The sequence below is a fragment of the Neopsephotus bourkii genome, unplaced genomic scaffold (genome assembly GCF_033783945.1).
Source record: "Neopsephotus bourkii isolate Nb327-2 ecotype Australia unplaced genomic scaffold, CSIRO-AGI_Nbou_v1 NB_230, whole genome shotgun sequence".
Taxonomy (NCBI): Eukaryota; Metazoa; Chordata; class Aves; order Psittaciformes; family Psittacidae; genus Neopsephotus; species Neopsephotus bourkii.
Window position 1 is genome coordinate 715,130 of NW_026900740.1, and position 21,376 is coordinate 736,505.

Here is a 21,376-nt window from a genome sequence, read left to right on the forward strand (position 1 = left end):
ATGCTGGAGGTACAGATGGATAATAATACTTATATTATTTAACATCCAGATTAAAAATCTAAATCAAGTAACTACCTGTTTCTTTGAGTATTGAAAAGAATACTCAAGTATTATGCTGTTGTTATCATAATCTGCTACTAAATACTTAATGTATTGGTGAAATCAGACTTAACTATCTGCTATGTTACTTTTATAGACACACTGATTTAATTTGCTTTTAAGGTTTAATGAAGAAACTGGAAGAGGAGATAAATTTCAATACATACCTGGTTACTGAAAAATTACCTAGAGAGCTGGAAAGCAAGAAGAATTCAACACATATCTTACAAAAGGTGGCTGCAGAGCCAGCTATGAGTCAGTCTGATCTCAGTGTACTTGAAAGCAAGGTAAGCTAACCAAGGCCACGCTTAATTTGTATTCCATAGCATAGTCTAAGGTTCTTGTACACTATATCCTTGAGAAAATGTCTAATTCCCAATGGAACATCCCTTCAGTTGTAAACCAGGAGATGTGTTAATTACTAAATGTAAACTCCCAGACAAGTTTCTAAAAATACCCTCAAAGCAAACAAGAAAACAAGCCCCAAACCAAACCCAAACCAACCGTGTCCTTAAATGCTATTTAGAAAATCGTGTTAGCAATTTCCCGTGGTATGAGCAGAGGTGTTAAATTAGCACTAAAGATTTGATTTTAATTCTCTTCAGATTTCACTTGGTTTAAACTCTCTCTGGTATCAAGGGAGTTTACAGGAGCACATAGAGAGCGTTTATGGAGTGGTGAACAATGTTCTCAGGGTGATACATCTACACAATATTGTGTTTTAATGTGCAATGGTTCAGAACTCCTTAGTGTTTGGAATAGGTCTGGTTTAGTTGGGAAGCCCAAAGGAAATTCGAGACTCAAATGCTTACTTTACCTTTCCAGATTTTTTTAGATGTTAAAAACAAATGGTGTTAGAATGAGCAAAAGTCCTTATTTGTAGTATATATCCAAAATGTGCAGAGGTATTTGTTGCCACAGAAGTCCATTTATTTCACTCAATGAAGTTTTCATATTTGCATGATCCTAAATGGAAGATTAAATAAGTAACATTATATTCTAGAAGAATTTATATGAAAGTTAATTATTAGTATTTCTACTGATGCTGAAGATTTATGTTAGCTAGGGTAGGAAGACTAGTCCTACACAGTACTAGCTATGAGACTGTTCAGTCTCAACATCAGCTTCTTTTACCAGCTGTTTTTTACTATCCCTGGGATCTCCAACTCAGGCTCTGCTGTGAAATATAGATAATAAGGAAACAGAGTATTTGTAATGGATCAAAGAATGATTTACCCATGGGTGTGAGGGCTGCCATTCACCATCCTTCTTGTGTCTTGAAGCAAGTGATCAACTTCAGAGTAGCCTGTGCATTCACACACAGAGCATGCCAAAGTAATGCAAGAAAGAAATGCCCACGGGTTTCTTGGATCAGAGGAGAATCAGCAGTCAAGTGTCATCAGGAATACATTCTATTTTAAGGTTAAGACTACTTTTAACAAAAGTAAAGTCAGTGACAGCCTAATGCTATTTTGGATCCCGATCATTCGACTTTTAAGGATGCAGCATTATTAAATGGTAGATGAGGTCTGAAATAATAAACCAGCTCTGTGGTTCAGCCTCCGCTTTCCTCGGGCATGTTTTCTAATCACAACAGTGTTTGTGGTTGCAGTTATTTCTTTCAGCCCCACTTGAAGCCTGGGTTTGCACTTTCCTTTCCAAGAGTATTGTTGGGGTTCTTACAATATTATGGGCAATATTGTAAAAAGATTCAAAGTTGTTTTTTTTCCCCCTCTTTCTCCGTGAGGTCACCTTTTAATTTGTTATAATTTGGAAGTATGCTCTTCTTAATAGATAATAAACCCAAAATAGATAATGTCATCTACTTGGCTGTTATCACAGCATGGCCTTAGACAGCATTTCTTTTTTTAAAAGTCAACCTTCTGTTTTCTCAGTGCCTTAAAAAGGAACTGGATTGCACTGAGCATGCCACAGTCCTGCATTTTCTAACATATAAACCAGGAATTTATTCACACAAGGGAATTCTTATGCCATCTTCAAATTCAGGCCTGTTCTACCACTAATAGCTTTTGTAAAGGAATAGAATTCGCAGGTGGTGGAGTATTTTTAGTCCTATGGAACACTTTATTTGAAATACTTAGGTTTGAAAGTGCACGGATATTGCTCATGGAAATGTCTGGGGAATGCCCAGTGCTACCTGCGGTACGACTTGACATTATTGGATTTCAGCACATATTTACACTGCTTATCAGCACTCATCTAGTTAGCAGAGAATTAAAGGAAGGTTGCTAGGGCTGCGGTTTCCATGGCTGATGAGAGTCCCAGGGTAGCATTAAGTCAGGACTGGAAAAGCTGGAATCAGTACACTGGTGTAGCTGTGATTTCCAGGTGCATTGGGCTCTAAAGCTTCAGCTAGAGTGAACATCAACAGTTTGAGACTGTGGACCAGCAAAGAGACTATGGAGAAACCGCATTTTGGAGCAGTAGAAATAAAGTACAATAGAGCTGGAATATGATGATCTGCAACTCTTCAAAGTATTGATGAATTTGGTATCACTTAGTCTTTGCTTGCTCCCCTTTAAACTTGTGATAAATGGTTGAGTGAAAAGGAATGCTAGTTAATATTCATAAAATGACAGTTTTCATACAGTATGTCACAATATGAGTCTTTTTTCCATCTCTACCGATTCCCTTGCATTTGCTCTCCCTGTACACCAGATTATTTCATTTTCAGGGCCAACATCATGCTTCTGCCTTATCATAAAGGCACAGAACTGGAAGTGCAAAACCGTAGCCTCTTCCTGGCTAGTGCTTAATGACTCACTGAGGTTTTGGGGTTTGTTTCTCTTGTTTTAAAAATGGAACTAGCTGGATTGAAAATCTGGTTTGCAAAGCATTTAATTCTTGGGAGAAGACAAAGAAATAAAGCTCCATTTCCTTAGTTTTCTGCTCTGTCTTGCAGATAAATGAAGTAAATGCACAAATGAATCAGCTTATTGAGAAAAGAATGATGAAGTATGAGCCAGCTGATAGCAAATTTTCCATGTACCGCCAGCAGGTAAGGAGGAACAAAGCGTTTGTTAAGCAGAAGCAGTGCAGCAGTTTCAGTCCCTGATTGTTTTATGTCCTGATTTTTGTCTTTATTTAGTATAAATCAGTGAAATGCATAATAAGGGAGAACAAAAAGCAAATAAATAGCTGTTGAACATATGTATGTTTAGGCCTGAGTCAGACACTTGCTTTCAGGCACATTAGTGAGTTCGTATCGACTGCTGTGCTGCTGTTAGGTGTTGCCCTTCAGCTGCATCCCAGGAATTCTGAAAGCATCATTTTGGAGGAGCTATTTTGGTAAAGCTCCAGCTGTGGACAGATTCTTAAGAGGCAGCATGTGGGCTGATGGCTGCAGCCAGCCCTGGAGGCAAGGCTTGCTTTCAGTTGTACCCCTTTCCTGTCTTTGATCACATGTTATTTTTCCTGTTGCATCTATTAAGAAGGTATTCCTTGATTTCTTTTTTTCATCCTAAGGCTATAAAATAGTCCTTCTATAAAATAGGCTGTCTGGTCTAGTCTGAGTAAATTCACAAGTTCTAAAAAGGATTTATGAACTCTGAGATTTTCAGAGCTTACACAGAAATGTGGTTTCTTTTCCAGGCAGCCTGTACCACTGCTAATTTTAATGAAGATTTTCATGGTGATGCTTATGGTGATGGTTCAAAAAATAAAAAGGCTGAAGTAAAATGGATCAGTGGGAGGCAAAAAATAGTGATAAAATGCATCCTGCAGTTCAGTCACATATGCAATAGGAAATGCACCGTTTTGTTCCGTAAGAGATGCTCTTCTTCCCGAAAGAAAAGCTGCCACATAATGTGCTGGTAGCAGGACCAGCAGGCTTGGGGTATGATTGTGTTCAGTGGGGGAACCACTGCAGGAGTTGAGGTTGCTGCTGTGAGTTGAAAGCATGCGGTGGTCTTTGCTTTGTTCTGCGAGGGACCGGCTTCTGTTTTGCACAATGATCGTATATATTGTTGCGCAGTTTGTCACTGCAGATACCCCGTGAAGCAAAGAGCCGAGATCCTACCCCAGCAGAACTCTGATAGGTGTATTTTTAGACATAAAGCTGGTTCTTTTCACCTAGTGGGAGAAAGCTGCTCTGTATTGTGCTTCATTTCCTTGTAAGGTTTCCCTTTTGTATGAAGAAACCAGCCATGCCTCCAAATTCCTGCACATGCCTCAAAATTAATCTGTTGTGTCGATAAAGATGCCTTTTTGTTTTACTGAACAAAAGTACACTTATGTTCCAAAATCCATCGGCTTCTGATCAAATCTTGGGTACTATGAAAAACTGTCTTGTATAAAATACTGATTTTTAAATGCTCTATCTTTTAGACTCAAAAAGAGGAATAATCTGTAATGAACACTATTTCTGTACTGTATTGCTTTATTCATTGTCTTCCAGCTATTTGCCAAGATTTAGTGGCTCAGATCTGTTAGGATAACATATTTCTGTAGGTTGGAGTAGGTTGGAGTTATAAAAATCTGTATTATGACATTTGTGAAATCTTGGATAACTTTCCAGTTAAGCCATGTTGGTGCATCTTACATATGCACAGAAAGGGACTAAGCAGAAGAAATGGAGCAGCTAAAATGCCTACCTTTTCTTCAATGAAAATGGAAAAAATGAGGTGAAGAAATGGAAATCTAAAATGTAAAATCTATCGACACGAATGTGTGAAAAAGGGTGTGTTTGGGATCTCAGCCATACTGAAGGAAGTTGGGAGCCTGCAATCAACTTCAGAGGAGTTGCAGTTTAACCCACTGTATCTAATGAATAATCAATGCTTTTTTCTCTGCAGTGAGACATGCTCACATTTCTTAATGAAAAACAGTTTCTGACAGTTAAAATGTGGTTTCAGTGGTGCAGTGCCTGAAATTTAATGGATTACATTTTACTAATGCTGAAGGAAGGCAGTTTTCACTTTACTTGTCCATATGCATTTTTAATGATCACGCAGGCATCTATAATGTCCCGGAAGAAGGAAGCCAAGGCTGAGCAACTCCAGGCTGCTAAGGAAGAACTGTCCAATGTTGAAAAACAGATGCAGCAGAAGACCAGCCAGGCCCATGAGTTGGAAGGCTCTGAAGTTCTGAAAGGGGATGAGGTATGCACTGTAACAGAGGATATAAGGAAGAGGAAATCTTTGAGAGATGGATCAGGTTTTGTTAACTCACAATTTTCTTTTAACTTTACATTGCAATGACTGCTCCTACAGTATCCTATCCACCTTTATAGTATCCTGCCACACTACACGGCCTCAGCATTGCAATGCATTGGCCTCTGGGTTTTCTAATGCTCAAAGTCCAAAATGATCATATTTGAAGACTTGTTTTTTTGAAGTACAGCTAATACAGGTGCTGTCCAGTGCTTTTAAATGCCTCCCACTATTTAGACTGTAACAGTGCTTGAGTTTTAGCTATTTTCAAATTCTAATTTAAATTCCTCACATTGTACCTACTACATTGCAAGGTATATGAGGATTTAATGTTGGCTGTCTTGATATTCCAGACTCTGGATCAGAATAACATCAATATCACAAGAGTGTGATGGCAAATAACTACAGAAGTTAACGACTCATTGGTTAGGAGCTCAAGTGAGGAGTAACATTGATTAATTTTATTATTTGGTGTGTAATAAAAATCTGCATTACTGTCCATTCCCTATATGATATCTGATCATAAAGCACAATACCAGTAATATCAGAAATGCAGTTAATCCTGTTGTAGTTTTGACTTAACTTTCCCCAGACCCTCCTGAAGCTCAGCTGCAGTACATCCTCTGACAAGCACAGTCACTGTAGCTCAGGCAAGTCATATTTGAAGCTGTACTTAACGAAGCAGCTTTTTCTTCTTCAGAAGTTTGCACGGAATCCGGCTGCTGCAGCTGGGTACTGGTTTATCAGGAAAATGAATTGACTTTCCTGACGACAGTAATTTTTCTCTGTTTGGATAAAGCCTGTTAAGTGTACTTCCAGGAAGACTCACTAAAGCAAGGAATATTTTAGCTGCATCATTCTTTCACTTAATCTATCTTCTCATGCCCTCCTGTATTGCCTTCATTAGCACTGCCATTTATCAAGAGTAACACTGCTTTCTTTCTCTTTGCCTGTTTCTGTGCTTTTTTAACATACTACTCAAACCAGGGAACGCCTTTTGTAGCAGGAACTCCCTTCCTAATCCCATAGGACATGCCCGCTCCACAAACATCAGTTTTCTTTTAAAGGAGTCTTAAAGAGACTGTGGAAATGGGTATGTGTACACCCATACACCAAGCTTCCTGTGTGATATGGTACCCATGCATATTTCACTCATGCCTCCTGTCTTTCTCCTCTTCTGTGCATCAAGATGAAAAATACAGGTGGAAGTTAATGGCACAGACACTGAACAAGTGTGATGTTGATTTCTCTTACCATGACATGCTATACACATTCCAAGGGTGTTCCAAGCAATAATAAAACAACCACTGCATTAGATTTCTCTCCACTACAAGGTTTTGAGCCCCAGGGGCCATGTTGCTAGGGTTCTGGACAACTTTTTAAATGAAAAATAAAGCCAGAAAGCAGACAGTCTGTGTTTCGTGACGTGATGGGAAAGAAGTGTTTAGCAGATCAACAAGAATGCATTACCAAGACAGCAGCATATGTTTTACATTATCTACACATGCACAGATAATGCATGTGCAGAAGTAATTAGTGTTGTGCCTGTTCTTGAGGAGGATAACATACTCTGATCCATAGAAAGTCTATAAGAACAGGGCAGGAGGGAAACTTTGTGAGGAGGAACCTCATAAGAGGCTTAATGAAAAATTTAAGTGTCTGATGTGAGGCTCAAGACAGAAATGTTTTATGTTTTAAACATAACCTGCCTTCCTTTTGTTCAAATATGTTCTGCTTTTGACTTCTTAAATCTTTCAAGTCTTCATTTTTGAGGAGTGAGAAACAAATGACAGCACTTTGGGCAAAACCATCAGCTTTAAATAAGAAGTGCTTGTCTTTTCATAAGAAGCATTTCCTGGTTTGTCATATCCTTTCTGCACCTTGGCCCAAGGAAGGCAGTACTGTACAATCCATGTCTTGATCATGACTTCATTAGGTAAACTGCAGTGGTATTCACAGGCAGTAGTGTAAAGCATTAAAAAGTGTTTCCTATGGTTAAAAACTAGGGAAGGATTTGAATTCTTGATTATTTTGATCACGTCTTTTGCAAAGGTCACAGTTTCCTCATCTGGAAAATGGAGATAGTGGTATTTAATTATTTCATAAGTGTCTGCTGCCAAAAATGCTGGGAAGGACCCTGGTACTGTACTTTCTGTATCTCCTTAAAGTACATGAATTACATTGCAAATGCATCTTACAGATACAGGCCTGCTTCAGCCTAGGTTTTGAGAAGACACCACTGATGAGACAAATAAGTTGGCACGGAAGCAAAAGTGAAGTGAACGAGTTCTCTCTCATCACTTCACCAGACAACCTTTTCCTATAGGTTCATTTCTGGTATGTTATGCCTTTAGATTTGTGTTTTCTGGTTCAGTGCTTTGTTACTCCAGCTTTGAGCCAATGCTGAAGGAGATCTTGATTAATGTAGTGGTGAGCCACTGCTGCAATACACGTGTTTGATGGGGACACAAAGGGGTTGTACATTCAGCCTTTGCTTTGCCCTCTCAGACAGCCAAAAGCTTCCTTATGCCTTCTTGTTGCAATCACACACATTTAACATTTAGTTCCTCCAGTTTCAAAAAGGAAGAAAGGAGGGGTTGTAACAAATAGCTTTGCTGTCTCAAGTTTAAAATGGGCTTTTAATCCTGCCGTGTTTTACCTATCTGAATGCTACAGTTTAATCAAAGAACTATTTTTCTCCCATTCTCCCTCTTACATCATGGCACTCACAAGACTTGGCAATCAAAGAAATGGTGCCTTCCCAGCTTGTGTTGGTATTTGGATCCCAGTATTTAGATCTCCACTTGGTGAATGAAATGCTAAGAAGATCTCAAAAGGTCTATCCTGGCTCATGTTTTCAGGTGCTGGTGTTCTCCTTTATTCTGTAATTGTAAAAAGGAATGTTACAGCATTTGGGGGGCTGTACACCTAGATAGAACTTAGAGGAAACAGCAGGGAATAACCAACTCATTTACATCAAACACAAAAAAAGCAGGAATAAATTGTCTGTTTCAGGGAGAACAGAATCTTTTCAAGTACTTCAAACAAAGCACAATGAGCATGGGGTAGAGTTGGCAGGTTCCTCGCTGCAGCTGTCAGATCCTGAAAATTAGGGAATCAAATGTTGACACTTAGAAGGCTAGATGGTTCAATTACAAGTGATCCTAGGTAAAGCTGGGGTATTTTTAGCTCTTTACACAATGCATTGTGCTTTTCAGAGCTCAGCATAGGGCCCCAAGGACCTAGACTTTCCCAAGGCATCGGAACAGCAGTGCCATCGCGGTGCTTCGCTACAGCAGTTGAAATGAATGTGCTTTTGAGAGTGCAGCATGGAAAATCCTATCAGGTTGTTAAGACACATGAGGTTTGCACATTCATTTACATAAGGAGTTTAATTTTCTCATCCATGCCTACCTGCCTCCTGGTAAAACAATCTAAAAAGGGTTTCACTTTGCAAACAGAGAAAACAGTTTTGGACCACAGATCTTGCCACTTTTCCTCTCAAACTGTCAGGTCTGTCTGAATCCATCCGAATGACTTACCAAGCTCCAAATTAGGTGGGTGGGGTTTTAATAAAGTAGCTGTAAAGGAGCTCACAACTTGAATGTTAAACAGTTTAAGCCAGGACCCAGGATATATTATTCTATCCATTTGCTATATTTCTCTTAACTTTCACTATGGTTCTAGGTCCAGTTATTCTGTCTATCAAAGGCTCCTTCCACACACAAATAGGAGAGTAGCTGGTAATCAGGGTGTGAGAACAACAGTGGCAAAACTGTAGGGTTCTTACAGAAGCCAGAAGCTTTGTGCTGTAAGAAGTTAACCATCATTTAAGTCAAATGTATGCAGTGATTCAGACGAATCTGTACTGAACTGAATGCTCGTTCAGCACCCACTGGCATGAATAAATCATCCATCTTATTGAGCTGTGCATTTTCAGTGATAACCAAGAATGGGTTTTCATTATAAAGATTCTGATTGATCCAAATTATTAGTGATGGCAACTTTAATATCTCCTTCCGGACTAGAAGCAAGCTCTCTTAGAAGAGATACCCTACTTAATGCTAATGAAGAATTTTCCTGATTGAGCTGGCCAATAAGCAGGCTGTGGGATACTTTCATTTTAATGGACTGAGGTAATACTGCTCCTATCTTTATATTCTAGAAGTTTGTCCTCCTCTGTAGCAGTTATTAGCTATAGCCAACAGTTGCTTAAATTTAGAGCCTCTTAGGAAAAAATGCTGAAAATGTGTTATGATCAGGAACTTTTCCTGCCTGAATTTGAACACTTTGGACAATTTGTACCCCTTAATTGGTCTAGTTAGAAAATTAAAACATCTGTTCCTCAAGTCTTAATAAAAATAGAGATTTTCTGCAGTTACTGGGCTTGTGCAAGTAATTTTATTAAGAAAACTTAATTGGAACCTTGTTTAGATTACGTATTTTAGACAGATTGGGGTTTTTTTATTAATACTTTACTTTTGTATGAAGAATATTTTGATTACTATAACATCATCAAATTGATACAGTGATCCAGAAAATACTATTTTAAAAGATGTGACTCGCAAGTAAGGGATTAATCTGGGATTGGTTCTTTCCTGAAAATAAGCTTAGCCATTTTCTCCTTTAATGATAATCTTGGAATAAGAACCATGTGAAAACATGGGGCAAATGTTAGTTTTAAAATGACAAAATGATGGGCTTATAGTGAAGGCATAAAACGAGGCATTAGAGAAGCTGGGCTTTGATCTCAGCTCAGCAATGCACTGGTGCATGTGGTCAACATGCTTGTATTTGTTCCTGTGGGGTAACCTGCTGTATGGTCCAGGAGAATCCATTTCAGTAGCTGTGGTTCCATCTTGTTGTATTTAGAATTGTCATAAAACTTAATGACTTCCCAACAATGTGATAAGACTTCATCTGGTGACAGCAATCTCTTTCAGGTTGTAATAAGTGGTGAAGCACAAAGTACTAGTGCTGCTGGATCCTTTAGATAGTAACGGAACATAATACAGGGATGCTAGATACCTGCATACTGCAGGGCATTGTAAAAAAGACCAAAGCCCTGTTTTCATTCACTCTGTTTCATAATCTAGATTCCACACTTGTTATGTTCCAGCCATCCATAAAAATAGCCAAGTGAAAAAGCATAATCCTTCCTTGCTTTCATTCGGATAGTTTTCCTATCGCGGGGGCTCTGGCCTGCCTAGCAAACATGGGGCTTCAGCCTTGTTTACTCTAACTGCTAACTCAGTGCCAGCATTTGGGTCTTGTCCAGTCATGTAGTCTTTGAAGCTTAAAGAACTATTTGTGTTAAGTTGCTTGAGAAAGAAAAGCTTTCTATGACATGGCCTTGAATGGTGCCTCACTGCGGGCACTGGCCGATCCCTGGGAATTCTGTAGGTTGAGCCTGCTGAGTATCTACGCAGGAAGAAGTTGACCTGGTCTATGGGAAAATGCCGCTGCTGCTGGAAAACAGATTCCTTTGGGTTAACTGTAAAGTGATATGGCTGAGCAGTGTTATTCTGCTGTGAACTGTGCAAATTATTTAAAAGACCTTTTACCACAGCAAAGTACAATGTTTTATAGCACTTTAGGGGCTTGGCTTTTCATTTACATATAGATGGAAGCAGGAAATGTACAGAGCTTCCAAAGTAATGCTTATGCAGATGAAAGCACTGGTATTTTAGAAGCAGTTTATATTTATTGTTTGGAAACCTACAAAATGATTCTCAGCTTTTAGGCTGAGGGAACCCAATTTTGCCATAAGATCCCTACAAGCTGCTGACTTAAATGGATCCCAGTCTAATAACTCCACCTCTGATTTTGGCCTTTCATATAAAGCCTTCAGTTAGCGAGGTTTTGAGGGGCTGAACCTTTGGAGGAGGTGGGGGCTACAGATAGTATCATTGTTTATACCTTGTTTTGTCTCGTTTGCTGCAATAAAAGTTGTGTGAGAGGTTGAGGTTGCTTTTAGAAAGCCAGAGATTGTGCTGAAAGATAGACAGCATCCTCTAAGTGAATAGGTTTTGCTTGTCAATGTGAGCAACTTGTACTTCACTTTGGATGAAATTTTAATTATATAGTCCTAACTTAATCAACTAATAATAGAACATTGGTAGAACCAGTTCTTTAATCAACAAGATCCTTTGACTTCCATTGTAAAATACATTATGCTTTGAATATTGAATATGCAAATACTCAACCTCCCACTCGAGCTATTTTCAAGACCTTAAAAGTAGCTATAGAAGTGAAGAGAATAACAGTTGGCTTTTCATCCTGGGCTAAACTGACAGAAAACCATTGAGATTTGATAGCTGAATGTGGTCACGTCTTAAGTTTAATCTTTTACATCATTCTTTACTATATTCCACTGGACTAATGAAGTGTCTCTGGAACTACTCAATCAAGACTGTGATTCACTTGAGTTTTCCTCATTTAGTTGGAGACGTACTTATACTTCTGTACTCTCTTGAAAATCACAGAAAACTTGGTATTGTCTAAGCAATTAAAAAAGAAATGTCATTTGTGTTAACTAAGAGGATATGAAACAGAATTGCTATGAAAAAGACTTAATTCTGGTAATACTCTATTCGGGGTGCCAATAATCTAACAGAGCCAGGCTGACAGTAACAGGGCTGCCTCCGCTGTGCAGTGCTGTGGCTTAGGTGACCTTGTCTACCCTTGTCCTAGGTTGTACACACAATGTAAACCGGTGTTCCAAAGCCACGCATAGTCCAATCTGCATAGAGCACATTGAGTAATTTGTGGGTTTGTTCTTTCACCAAAAACGTTTATAGCTTTTGGCTTTAAAAATAGTTCTGGAGCATAGCAAGAGAGAAGCAGCTTTGGCCTAGATATCGCACAGGATGGCAGATGAACAGGGTTGATTTCATTTTGGGCACTGTGCCCAGGACACTTTTTATAGAACATACAGTTACTCTGGGGGTTCTTGGGCTGTGGTCACACCGGTTTGTTGGATTTAGTCTTCGGAAAGGAGAGGCATAATTTTGCACAAAGAAAAATTAATGTAAATTTCAAACCCCCAAGTTCCTTTATGGTTGAGTTTTAAACTTGTACCAGTGGCAGTGGGAGTCCTGTTTTCTCTGTGGGGCTGCCTGTTCTGTGCTCACACCGCACACATGGAACCCCTCCTTACTGAGGAACTTTCTGAAGCCTTTGCTTACATCATTTACTTTAATCAATTGATTTACTTTCCATCTCTGGATCTGACTGCAATTTTTAGTTGTGACTATCATTTGTCTCGTAGCTCTCACATAAAATAGAAGAGCTAAGCCTGTTTGACAGATGGAAAACATTAAGGCAAAGAAAAATACAGCATGTTTGTTTCAACACCTGATATTTCATAGGTGTTAGAACTGGAGCACACATGGATTCAGGTGTAAATTAGCTAAGGTATGGAACAGTAAGGTTATTTTATATAGTCTTTAATAAAAATCTAAATTCTCCATTACTGTAGCTTTTGAGTGACATGGATAGTGCATTTCACTGCTTCTGTGCAAGGACTCTGCTTTTCTTTTCCTGTTTTGAAAAACCCAGCCAATCCTATCATTTAGGTCTGCAAAAGTCAAGGAAAGAAAACAACAAATTCTGACTATTGAGAACTGCCACTTGAAGATTGTCCTTTCCCAGGCCCTCTTCCAATTTTTCTGTACTTTCTTATCATGTTTCTTGGTCTGCAGAGCATTTTGGGGCTGTGCGCTGCTGATCTGGTGCTCTGGTACCAGTGCAAACTGCTGTTACATTAACTTCTGTATTATCTGTGATTCTCACAACATTCTGCAAAGAGTAATTACTTTTCCATCTGTCAAACGGTGATGAGCGGAACGGAGGGCTCTCAATACTGCAAATGGGTGAGCTGGGAGACAGAAAGCAATAGAGCAGGTTTTGTTCATCTCCCTCAGTGAACAAATGCAGAGCTGAAAATAAATGGACCCTGGGAATCCTGAATTCCAGTCTCTGTTCTAAACACTTCAATATGTAGTCCAGATAGGATAATTCTATTTTAGATAGCAACAGCCTGTGATAAGGCTCTGTTTTGCTTTAAATGAAATGATATTTCTGTCTCTCTCTTCCCAGTTGAAACACTATGTTAATAAGCTCCGGAGCAAGAGCACAATTTATAAGAAGAAGCGACTGGAAGTAGCAGAAATTACAGCTGAGTATGGTATCCTCCAGAGGACAGAAGAACTTCTCAAACAGCGCCACGAGGCTATTCAGCAGCAGTTGGTAATACAGGCATTTACTGCTCCCACAGTCCATCGCCCTTCCTTCCCTGAGAACAGCTCTCTAATAACATGGATGTTGTTTTGTTAGATTCTAATGCGTATCGTCCTCAGGTCTCCTGCTGGTGTTAGTAAAAGAGTCATTGGGGTATAAAGTTTATTTCTGTCTGTTGACTATGTGAAGCTGCTGTACTTTATGTTCAGCAACTGTTTCTTACAGGCAGTCACGACTGTCCTGCAGGTTCTTTTTAGACTGAGGGGCTTGACCCTGCTTTTTAAAGTCAATGGTAGGTCTTCACTAACACCAGTTAGAGCAAGGCTGGATTCTTAAATTAGTTTCTGGAATCCACATGCATAGTAAGGGCTTTGAAAATTACCAACAGCAAATAGGATTCAAGTTACTGCTGCAAAATATATTGGAATAGTATTTAAAAACAGAGAGGGCAGGAAGGAAACATTCTAACCCCAGAATATTTAGAAGAAAATGCATTTCACAGTCAGTGAAAAATGTAAAACTGGATGAGGGCTGTTTTAGCCAGAAGAGCAGGAGAAGGATTTCTGCTATGCACAACTGGAAGCATTCAGGGAATAAACAGGCATCCCAAATGCAATGCCACTGTTGTAGTGTTTTCTTCCAATACCAATATTCTTATTATCAAACATTTTGGGTTTATTTATCTTCTGTCCTGTTTGTTATCTGTATGTATTTTGCATGTTGAAACATAAAAGTGTTTGCCTTATTAAAAGAAAATGGAAAGTGTGAACATACATGGGCTAGGCTCTGGAGAGATACTTGCAGAGATGCAGAGTATGATGTTGCGCTATTTCAGTAGCTTTCATTGTTTGATTAAAACTAAGACCAGAACTGCTACCTGGGTAGAAAGAAGCCCCTACTGCTGTCGGACCAGAGCTTGTTCTCATGATTGCTGCTCACTAGAAGAAAGGGGAATAAACAGTGATGAAGTATTTGTTAGCAGCAGGATCACTAGTGCACAAGGGTTATCTCACAGGGAAATCACAGCAGAGGCAAAGCCTTTCTCTGAAGTGGCTGCATGTGGTCACCAGTATATTCTCATTCACGTCTGACCTTTCCTAAACTACCTGTTAGTAAAACTACAGAGCCTTGACTCCATAAAGATCTTCCCACCAGATGACTAGTGTGCAGTCTTTCCCCATAGAATCAAATCTTCTTCTAGCCCTGGGCATAACACCTTGTCAAATTACACACTGCTATTAGAGTCTGAAAAGAGACAAATCTTTTCTTAAACAGATGGTTGTAAAAGGTTTTTGAGGATAATGGACTTGGAGTTCAGAGAGATATGGCACTTTTTAGGAGGCATGTTTTGCTTTTTAACAAATTGTGGATGCATAAATCAACACTCTGCTTTCAGACTGCAGAAAATAATGAGCAAGCGTCGCTAAAGAGCATTACATCAACATATAATTAAATGTAAAGCTTGGGTGATGTAGTGCTAGACTTTGCTAGTAAGATGGTATTAGTGTTACTGTAATGACTCCAGTAATTAGTTTTGCTTGACAGTTGTTTAAAAAACAATTAGCTACGTCTTCAGATTAAACAGCTGCATTTTACACACTGAGCTTCAGAGCCTGACCTAAAGCCCACTTGACCTTGTGGAAACTTTCTGTCCATTTCATTGGGCATTGGATGACCAAACAGTGTTAGGATAGTTGTTACAATGCTACTGTACAGGCACTAGATAGAGTGAGGTTTTCCTGGCAGTTAGATTATTCATCACTTTTAAAATAAACTGATTACAGTACTTCCCTTTTCCCATTTCTTACAGTATTTTGGCTCTCTGAAGGGATTTCATAGAATCATAAAATCATAGAATAGTTAGGGTTGGAAAGGACCTTAAGATCATCCAGTTCCAACCCCCTTGCCATATTACTTGATGGACTCACATTCTGTGTTTCCTTTTTGTGTCTGCAGCAAGCTACTGAAGACAAGAAAGGCATTTCTGGATATAGTTACAAGCAGGAGGAGCTGGAAAGAGTATCTGCAGTAAAAAGTGAAATGGATGAAATGAAAGGCCGGACACTAGATAACATGTCTGAAACGGTGAGTTTTGACTTAAACTATTGTATTTCCTCAATGTGGGTGTCTGATTCCTTTGCATATAAACATGTAAACCCAGGTTTAAAGCTAAATCTGTTGGGTTTTATTCTGTAGCCTGATTTCCAGTTGCCCTTAGTTCTGCCATGTTTTAATTTAACTTCCCACATAGCCATAGAAGCAAGACAGAACTGGGATTTCTAATGTGAAAATATGGCAAAAGAGCAAAAAGCAAAATGACATTATTGGAAATCATTAGGGTGCTTTTAAAATGAAGTGGTGTAATTAAAACAATGATTCTCAAATAGAAAGCTGGATCAAATTTGAATCTTCAGTATAAATCATTTAAAGTGATTCTGGTTTAGCGTTTTCAAACGTTATTTAACCTATGCAGAGCTTTTGTTTGTTTGTTTTCTTAAGGAATTTTTCCTTTCTCTTGATCCACCTCTGTGCAATGTCTTCATCTTCCCCTGCTCCTTAAGGTCTCCAGGTGTCTGGCACATAGGGTGTCTCCTATGTGATGGCTTCTCTATGATGTCCTCACTTGAAATAATGGGAGCAGAATTCCTTGTCTGTGGTAATGACCCTGCTGCAAGATGGGCTCTTTCCCTTTGTTAATTAGGCCTGAACTTTTATATAATTCTGGCTTCATCACACATTTTTCTCTACATATTTTGGGTTACTTCTTCTTTTCACATTCCTTATTATATAAATGTACTATTAGTATCATAGAGTTCTTGTGTATTATTGTCACTCTCAGGTTAAAAAACTGAATAGCATGGTGTCAGAGAAGAAGGCAAGCCTAGCTCCTGTCATCAGAGAACTGAGGCAGTTGCGTCAAAAATGCCAGGTTAGTAGAAGCACTTCCCTCACGCTATGTAAATCAAATCAGAATCCCAAATAAATCTCATTTCTGGATCTCTGTAGTGCTGTACAAGAACATAATCCAAAGACAGCTGGAAATAGCAGAATGGGTCAGCCGTGATTTGCAGTAGACAACTGCTAAAGATTGGGATTCATAAAAGCTGACAGTGCAGACACAAAATCAGGCTGAAGGTTTTGTCCCTTAGAGCAACTCAAAACACTGCACCAGGAGAACCTTTAAAAATCGTGGTTCAAAACTATAGCAAAGTGAGTTTTTCATTTGGTTTCAAAGCTTCTTCTGCATCTCTGAGCTAATGATCTCAACTAACGCTCCCGTTTTGAAACAGATGTGAATCTCTCATCCAAATAGTTGAATTCATTGATCTAAGTCCCATATTAGTCTGTGGGAGCAACAGATTTATCCATTTGTCTTCAAAGTTTTAGAGAGCTGAAAAATTAGAAGTCATTCAGGTCCGCAGCTGCTCTAAGTTGGCTCCTTGCTGTAGAAGTAAATAGAGCAATCCAGTTCTGTCAACTGAACTTCCAGAAGAATTCCTTTTAATGGTTCTATTAAAAGTGTCAGCAAATGAAATCCACTGCAGGATTGCTGTGTACAACTAGAAAGCTGGCTTTTCATAGGTAGCAAATATACTAATCCTTTCTTAATCTCTATTTTTATGATTATTTTGTTTCTTCTTGCAAACACTGCTTACTAACCTAGCACATCAAAGCTATGATTGTGAAGAGATGTGCCCTGTTGTGGTGTGTTCAGCTGAGCTTCCAGTATGCATGTAGAGCCTTGTGGTTTCCCCTTGTGGAATAACACCCATGTGCCTGCTGGGTTTATGTAAGTGTCTGCCAGTGTGCCAGCAGCTGAGGGTGATGTGTGAGACTGAGAGCAGCACCGTCTGCCTGAATGTCACATGTCAGTCACTCGAAGAGTTCTTTTATGTCTCCTTTTGCCCTTTTTACATAAGGAATTAACTCAAGAATGTGATGAGAAGAAAATGCAATACAACAGTTGTGCAGCAGGGTTAGAGAGCAACCGCTCTGCGCTTGAACAGGTAAGGTGGCGGCTCAATGCATGCTCATGAACACTGTGCAACCTGTTATTTTCTGTGGTACAATATTTTCCCTGCTTCCCTCTGGACATGGGAAGCACAAATACATCTTGGGTGGAAATGAGTCAGTGATGATCCAAAGCTACACAAATCATGCCTGAAGCTGCTGCGGACTCGCTACAGTCTCATACATCTCCAGCAACCAATGAACCTGGTGGTACCTAAGTCCATCCACCAACGTCCAGCTTTGATTGACAAGGTGCATCTCCCAGAAATCCTGCTGGCCTAAATACGATCTGTTGGGAAAGAATTTCACCGTAAAAGACTTGTGCTGTAGCACTTTAAGGAAGGGAGGCACTTAAACCAGTGAAGTCCTTTAATGTGGGGATGGTGTTCATATGAATCTGTTTTACCTCACTAGATCACCTCCTGTGAATTGAGCCTGGACTTGATGTTTGAAGACCCCATACATACAGAATAGGTGTCATAATAAAAAAGGCATACATTGAAAGTGTGGGTGGACATTTAGGTAATTTTTTTCCTGCACTAAAGTACCTTTGTATGGCTTAATCCAACAAAATAAAAGAATCCACAGATGAACCTGCTATGAAGCAGACCTTCCATAAGAACTATTTTACAATAGCAATCAAGGCTTTTTTTCTTGGCAGACAAATCTTAGTCATTTTCTGACACATGATGACAATCACATCCCCTGATTAAACTGGACATGAGTAGTGTCAGCAAACTCTTGCAGCTGAACAGCAGAATCCCATTTTCCAGCTCATGGTCTGAAAGTCAGCTTTGGACTTGATGAAAGTGTCTGACCTGGGGTACAAGAATTCCCTTTGGATTATTGGGGTGGTTTTGTATAGACCATTTAGAGATGGGACTAACCCACTGTCTCCATACTCCTCAGTGTAACTATTGATTGCTCATTAGCATACGATTAACATATCTGTAGCTTCTAACATACATTTTGCAGATGAGTACCAGGAAATGCTTATACACAACTGTATTTAGCACTTACCATGTGCTTATAGGAACATATAAGTCTTGGCAGCACTTGAGGTGTCTGTTGGAAGTCAGTCATATTAATAAACAGCCATTAACAGTCATTTAGCATGCCTTAACTGTGACCAAAACTGCAAATCTATTGTCTTTCACTTTAAAAGGGACTTTTGGAAAGCTCAAATTGTATAAGCATCTGAGAATTTTATCAGTTCAGTATTATGCCTGTGTCTGGTCCAGTCTCTTATAGTTTATAGAGCAACACAGGGCATCTCCTGTGGACTTCAGTTTTGATGTGCTTTGAAATCTTATTCTTGTACCACAGGAAGTGAAAAGGCTTCTTGAGGAGTGTGCTCAGGAAGAAAGCAACTACCATTACATTAACTGCATGAAAAAGGTAAGATTACAAGAGTGCCCAAATTGTTCATTGTAAAATGAAATAACTATATCTATATGTTTAATTACCTCTTTCTTTCTAGAATCTAGAAATACAGCTGCAGCGTGCTAAAGAAGAAATGAAGGCATATGTCTCCTCAGACCCACAGGAGAGGCGAAAGGCCATTCGGTAAGTGCATTAATGCCTTTCCTTTGTGTTAACATGAAGGATATTCATAAACTAAGGTTGAAGTTTGGAATTTTCTCACTGGCATTTGAACTGGAGGAGTTCACCTGATAAATTTAGAAACACTATAATAATCTAAAAATAAGCATCTTGAATTCCAGTATATACTGCTGTAAACCTAAGAGTTCTCCCAGACATACCAAAAGATTTTCCCTTCCTGCTGGAGATTATAGGCCCTAGATAGTGGTTTTAACTTGCAGCCTCTGTTGGCACAAGCTCAGAGAAACCCTGCAGGAAGCATGGCTCTACCACACATAATATCTCTGCCAAGTTCCCCCCCCAAGACTCCAGCATGCACGAGTAGGTCTACCACCTCTTGGAAAGCCACCATATGCTCCCCTCAGTTCTGGCCATTACTTGCAAATCTTCTCCTTGTCCTTCCAATATAAGAGCTGTCACCAGCACTGGTACAGGAGTGGAGGACTGTGTGTATACATCATAAATGGATTTTGTTTTACTCCTATTTGTAGTTCTGACTGGAATTAGAATGAATACTGTTCTGCATTGTCACACTCACCTTCATCTTCTCATTCAATTTAATTTACTCCATTGAAGACACTTGCTTCATCCTGTGAGCCTTTTCAGGACCCCTTCTCTTTGCCTGGTAGGGAGAGAAGCACAAAAGGTTATGAACTGAATAGCTTATTTTTTTTTCCATGTCATTTTCTATTTTAAATGATGCAGTCCTGCCAAAGACTGAAAAGTTTCTGGATTAATTATTTGTGCTAAGAAGTCTAAATGTTACCATGTCATATAGATGTTTTTTACTTTATACTGAATGCTAAATATGTTTGTTCAGTGCAGAGGGGACATCAGCTCTGCTTTGTACCCCTCCATATCACACTGTGCATCAACCAGCATTCCTACAGTTTGCTTTATCATTTAGGCTTGAAACAGCCACAGCAATACAATTCCTTGGTGAAGGCCTCTTCTTAGATTTCTGCATATGTATGTCAGGGATGGGACAGATTGTTGCTTGGGATCTGTGTCATCTGTCATGGCTGTGGCTCCTGCACAGTCTTCTGTACAATGTGCCAAAATGCTGCACAAAATTGTCCCATTCACAAAACAAGATAAAAACATGACTGAGTGCAAAGCAAAGAGAGAACTGCTCCATTAGGTAATTGAGAGTCATTCTGCAATGCATTGGAAAGCTTCAGCCTTGCCAGTGTGCTGACATCACAACAGGAAGAGAGAACCAGCAGTTGTCTGTCACTTCTCAGAAGAGATGGAAGAATAAATTAGTGTGTTGAACTGAATGAGAAATTCCAGGGATTCCCTCAGGAAGTCAGGAGGTCTTCCTCTATCACATCCTTCATTAACTATAAGTTGTCCTTGTGCACCTTGCACTGGCTCCAGTGGAGCTGTATCTCATCATAGAATCCCAGACTGGTTTGGGTTGGAAGGGCACTTAAAGCTCATCCAGTCCTAACCCCTGCCACGGGCAGGGACCCCTTCCACTAGAGCAGCTTGCTCCAAGCCCCTGTGTCCAACCTGGCCTTGAGCACTGCCAGGGATAGGGCAGCCACAGCTTCTGTTGTGGCATCCACAATCTCCTGCTGCCTAGAACATGAGGCAGAGACCTCAAGGATGTAAAGGATTAGTTTAATACCCATCACAGAGACCTTCCACAAGGATCCGAGGTGTGAAAATGTTTAAATATGACAGTAAACGATGCAGGAAAAATAAGAGTAAGAAAAGAATCAGAACTACTGATGTTAGGATGGCAGGAGAGAGAATGTGAATGGAGGCTAAGCCTTTTCTTCCATCTCACAAAGTAATGGAAGGCTGTAGGAAATAAAGATTTATCTCATGACAGACGATGAAACAGCAAAAATAAGCAGAAGTATGAAAAGAGAAGTGATTGTGACAAAAATCTTAGTGATGATGTGAATATCCATCAGGATGAAAAGCAGCCCAGCTCAGCCAAATGGCTGAGAGGAAGTGCAGGTCCAGCTTTTATGGCCTTGTGGGTAAAGGGAGGGTCTGCAGTTGTGCACAGACACCAAGTAAGAAATGCTCTGACGCTGATGCTTCTGGAGTGACCATCCCCAGTGGGAGCTCTCACCCAGAAAAGCCACGGAAGCCAAACGCTGGAACTGAGCGTGAGTCCAGCTCTGTCATTCCAGGTATGGCGAGGAGAATGTGAGTGGAGCATTACCACTGTCCCTGTCTCACTGGGGAAATCATCCTCACACAGTGACTACGCACATTTCTGACCTTCTGTAAGA

The 21,376-nt window shown here is 39.7% G+C and overlaps 1 protein-coding gene across 1 annotated transcript in view; it reads left to right on the forward strand.

Moving 5' to 3' along the window:
• IFT81 (intraflagellar transport 81) overlaps positions 1–21,376 on the forward strand; it is a 41,044-nt gene that overhangs the window by 15,152 nt on the left and 4,516 nt on the right. Inside the window, exons 8-16 of the mRNA XM_061344532.1 lie at positions 223–386; positions 3,023–3,118; positions 5,073–5,219; positions 13,371–13,520; positions 15,468–15,596; positions 16,351–16,440; positions 17,432–17,518; positions 18,849–18,920; positions 19,003–19,088. Of these exons, the coding sequence (XP_061200516.1) occupies positions 223–386; positions 3,023–3,118; positions 5,073–5,219; positions 13,371–13,520; positions 15,468–15,596; positions 16,351–16,440; positions 17,432–17,518; positions 18,849–18,920; positions 19,003–19,088 (1,021 nt within the window). The remainder of the gene's footprint in view (positions 1–222; positions 387–3,022; positions 3,119–5,072; positions 5,220–13,370; positions 13,521–15,467; positions 15,597–16,350; positions 16,441–17,431; positions 17,519–18,848; positions 18,921–19,002; positions 19,089–21,376) is intronic.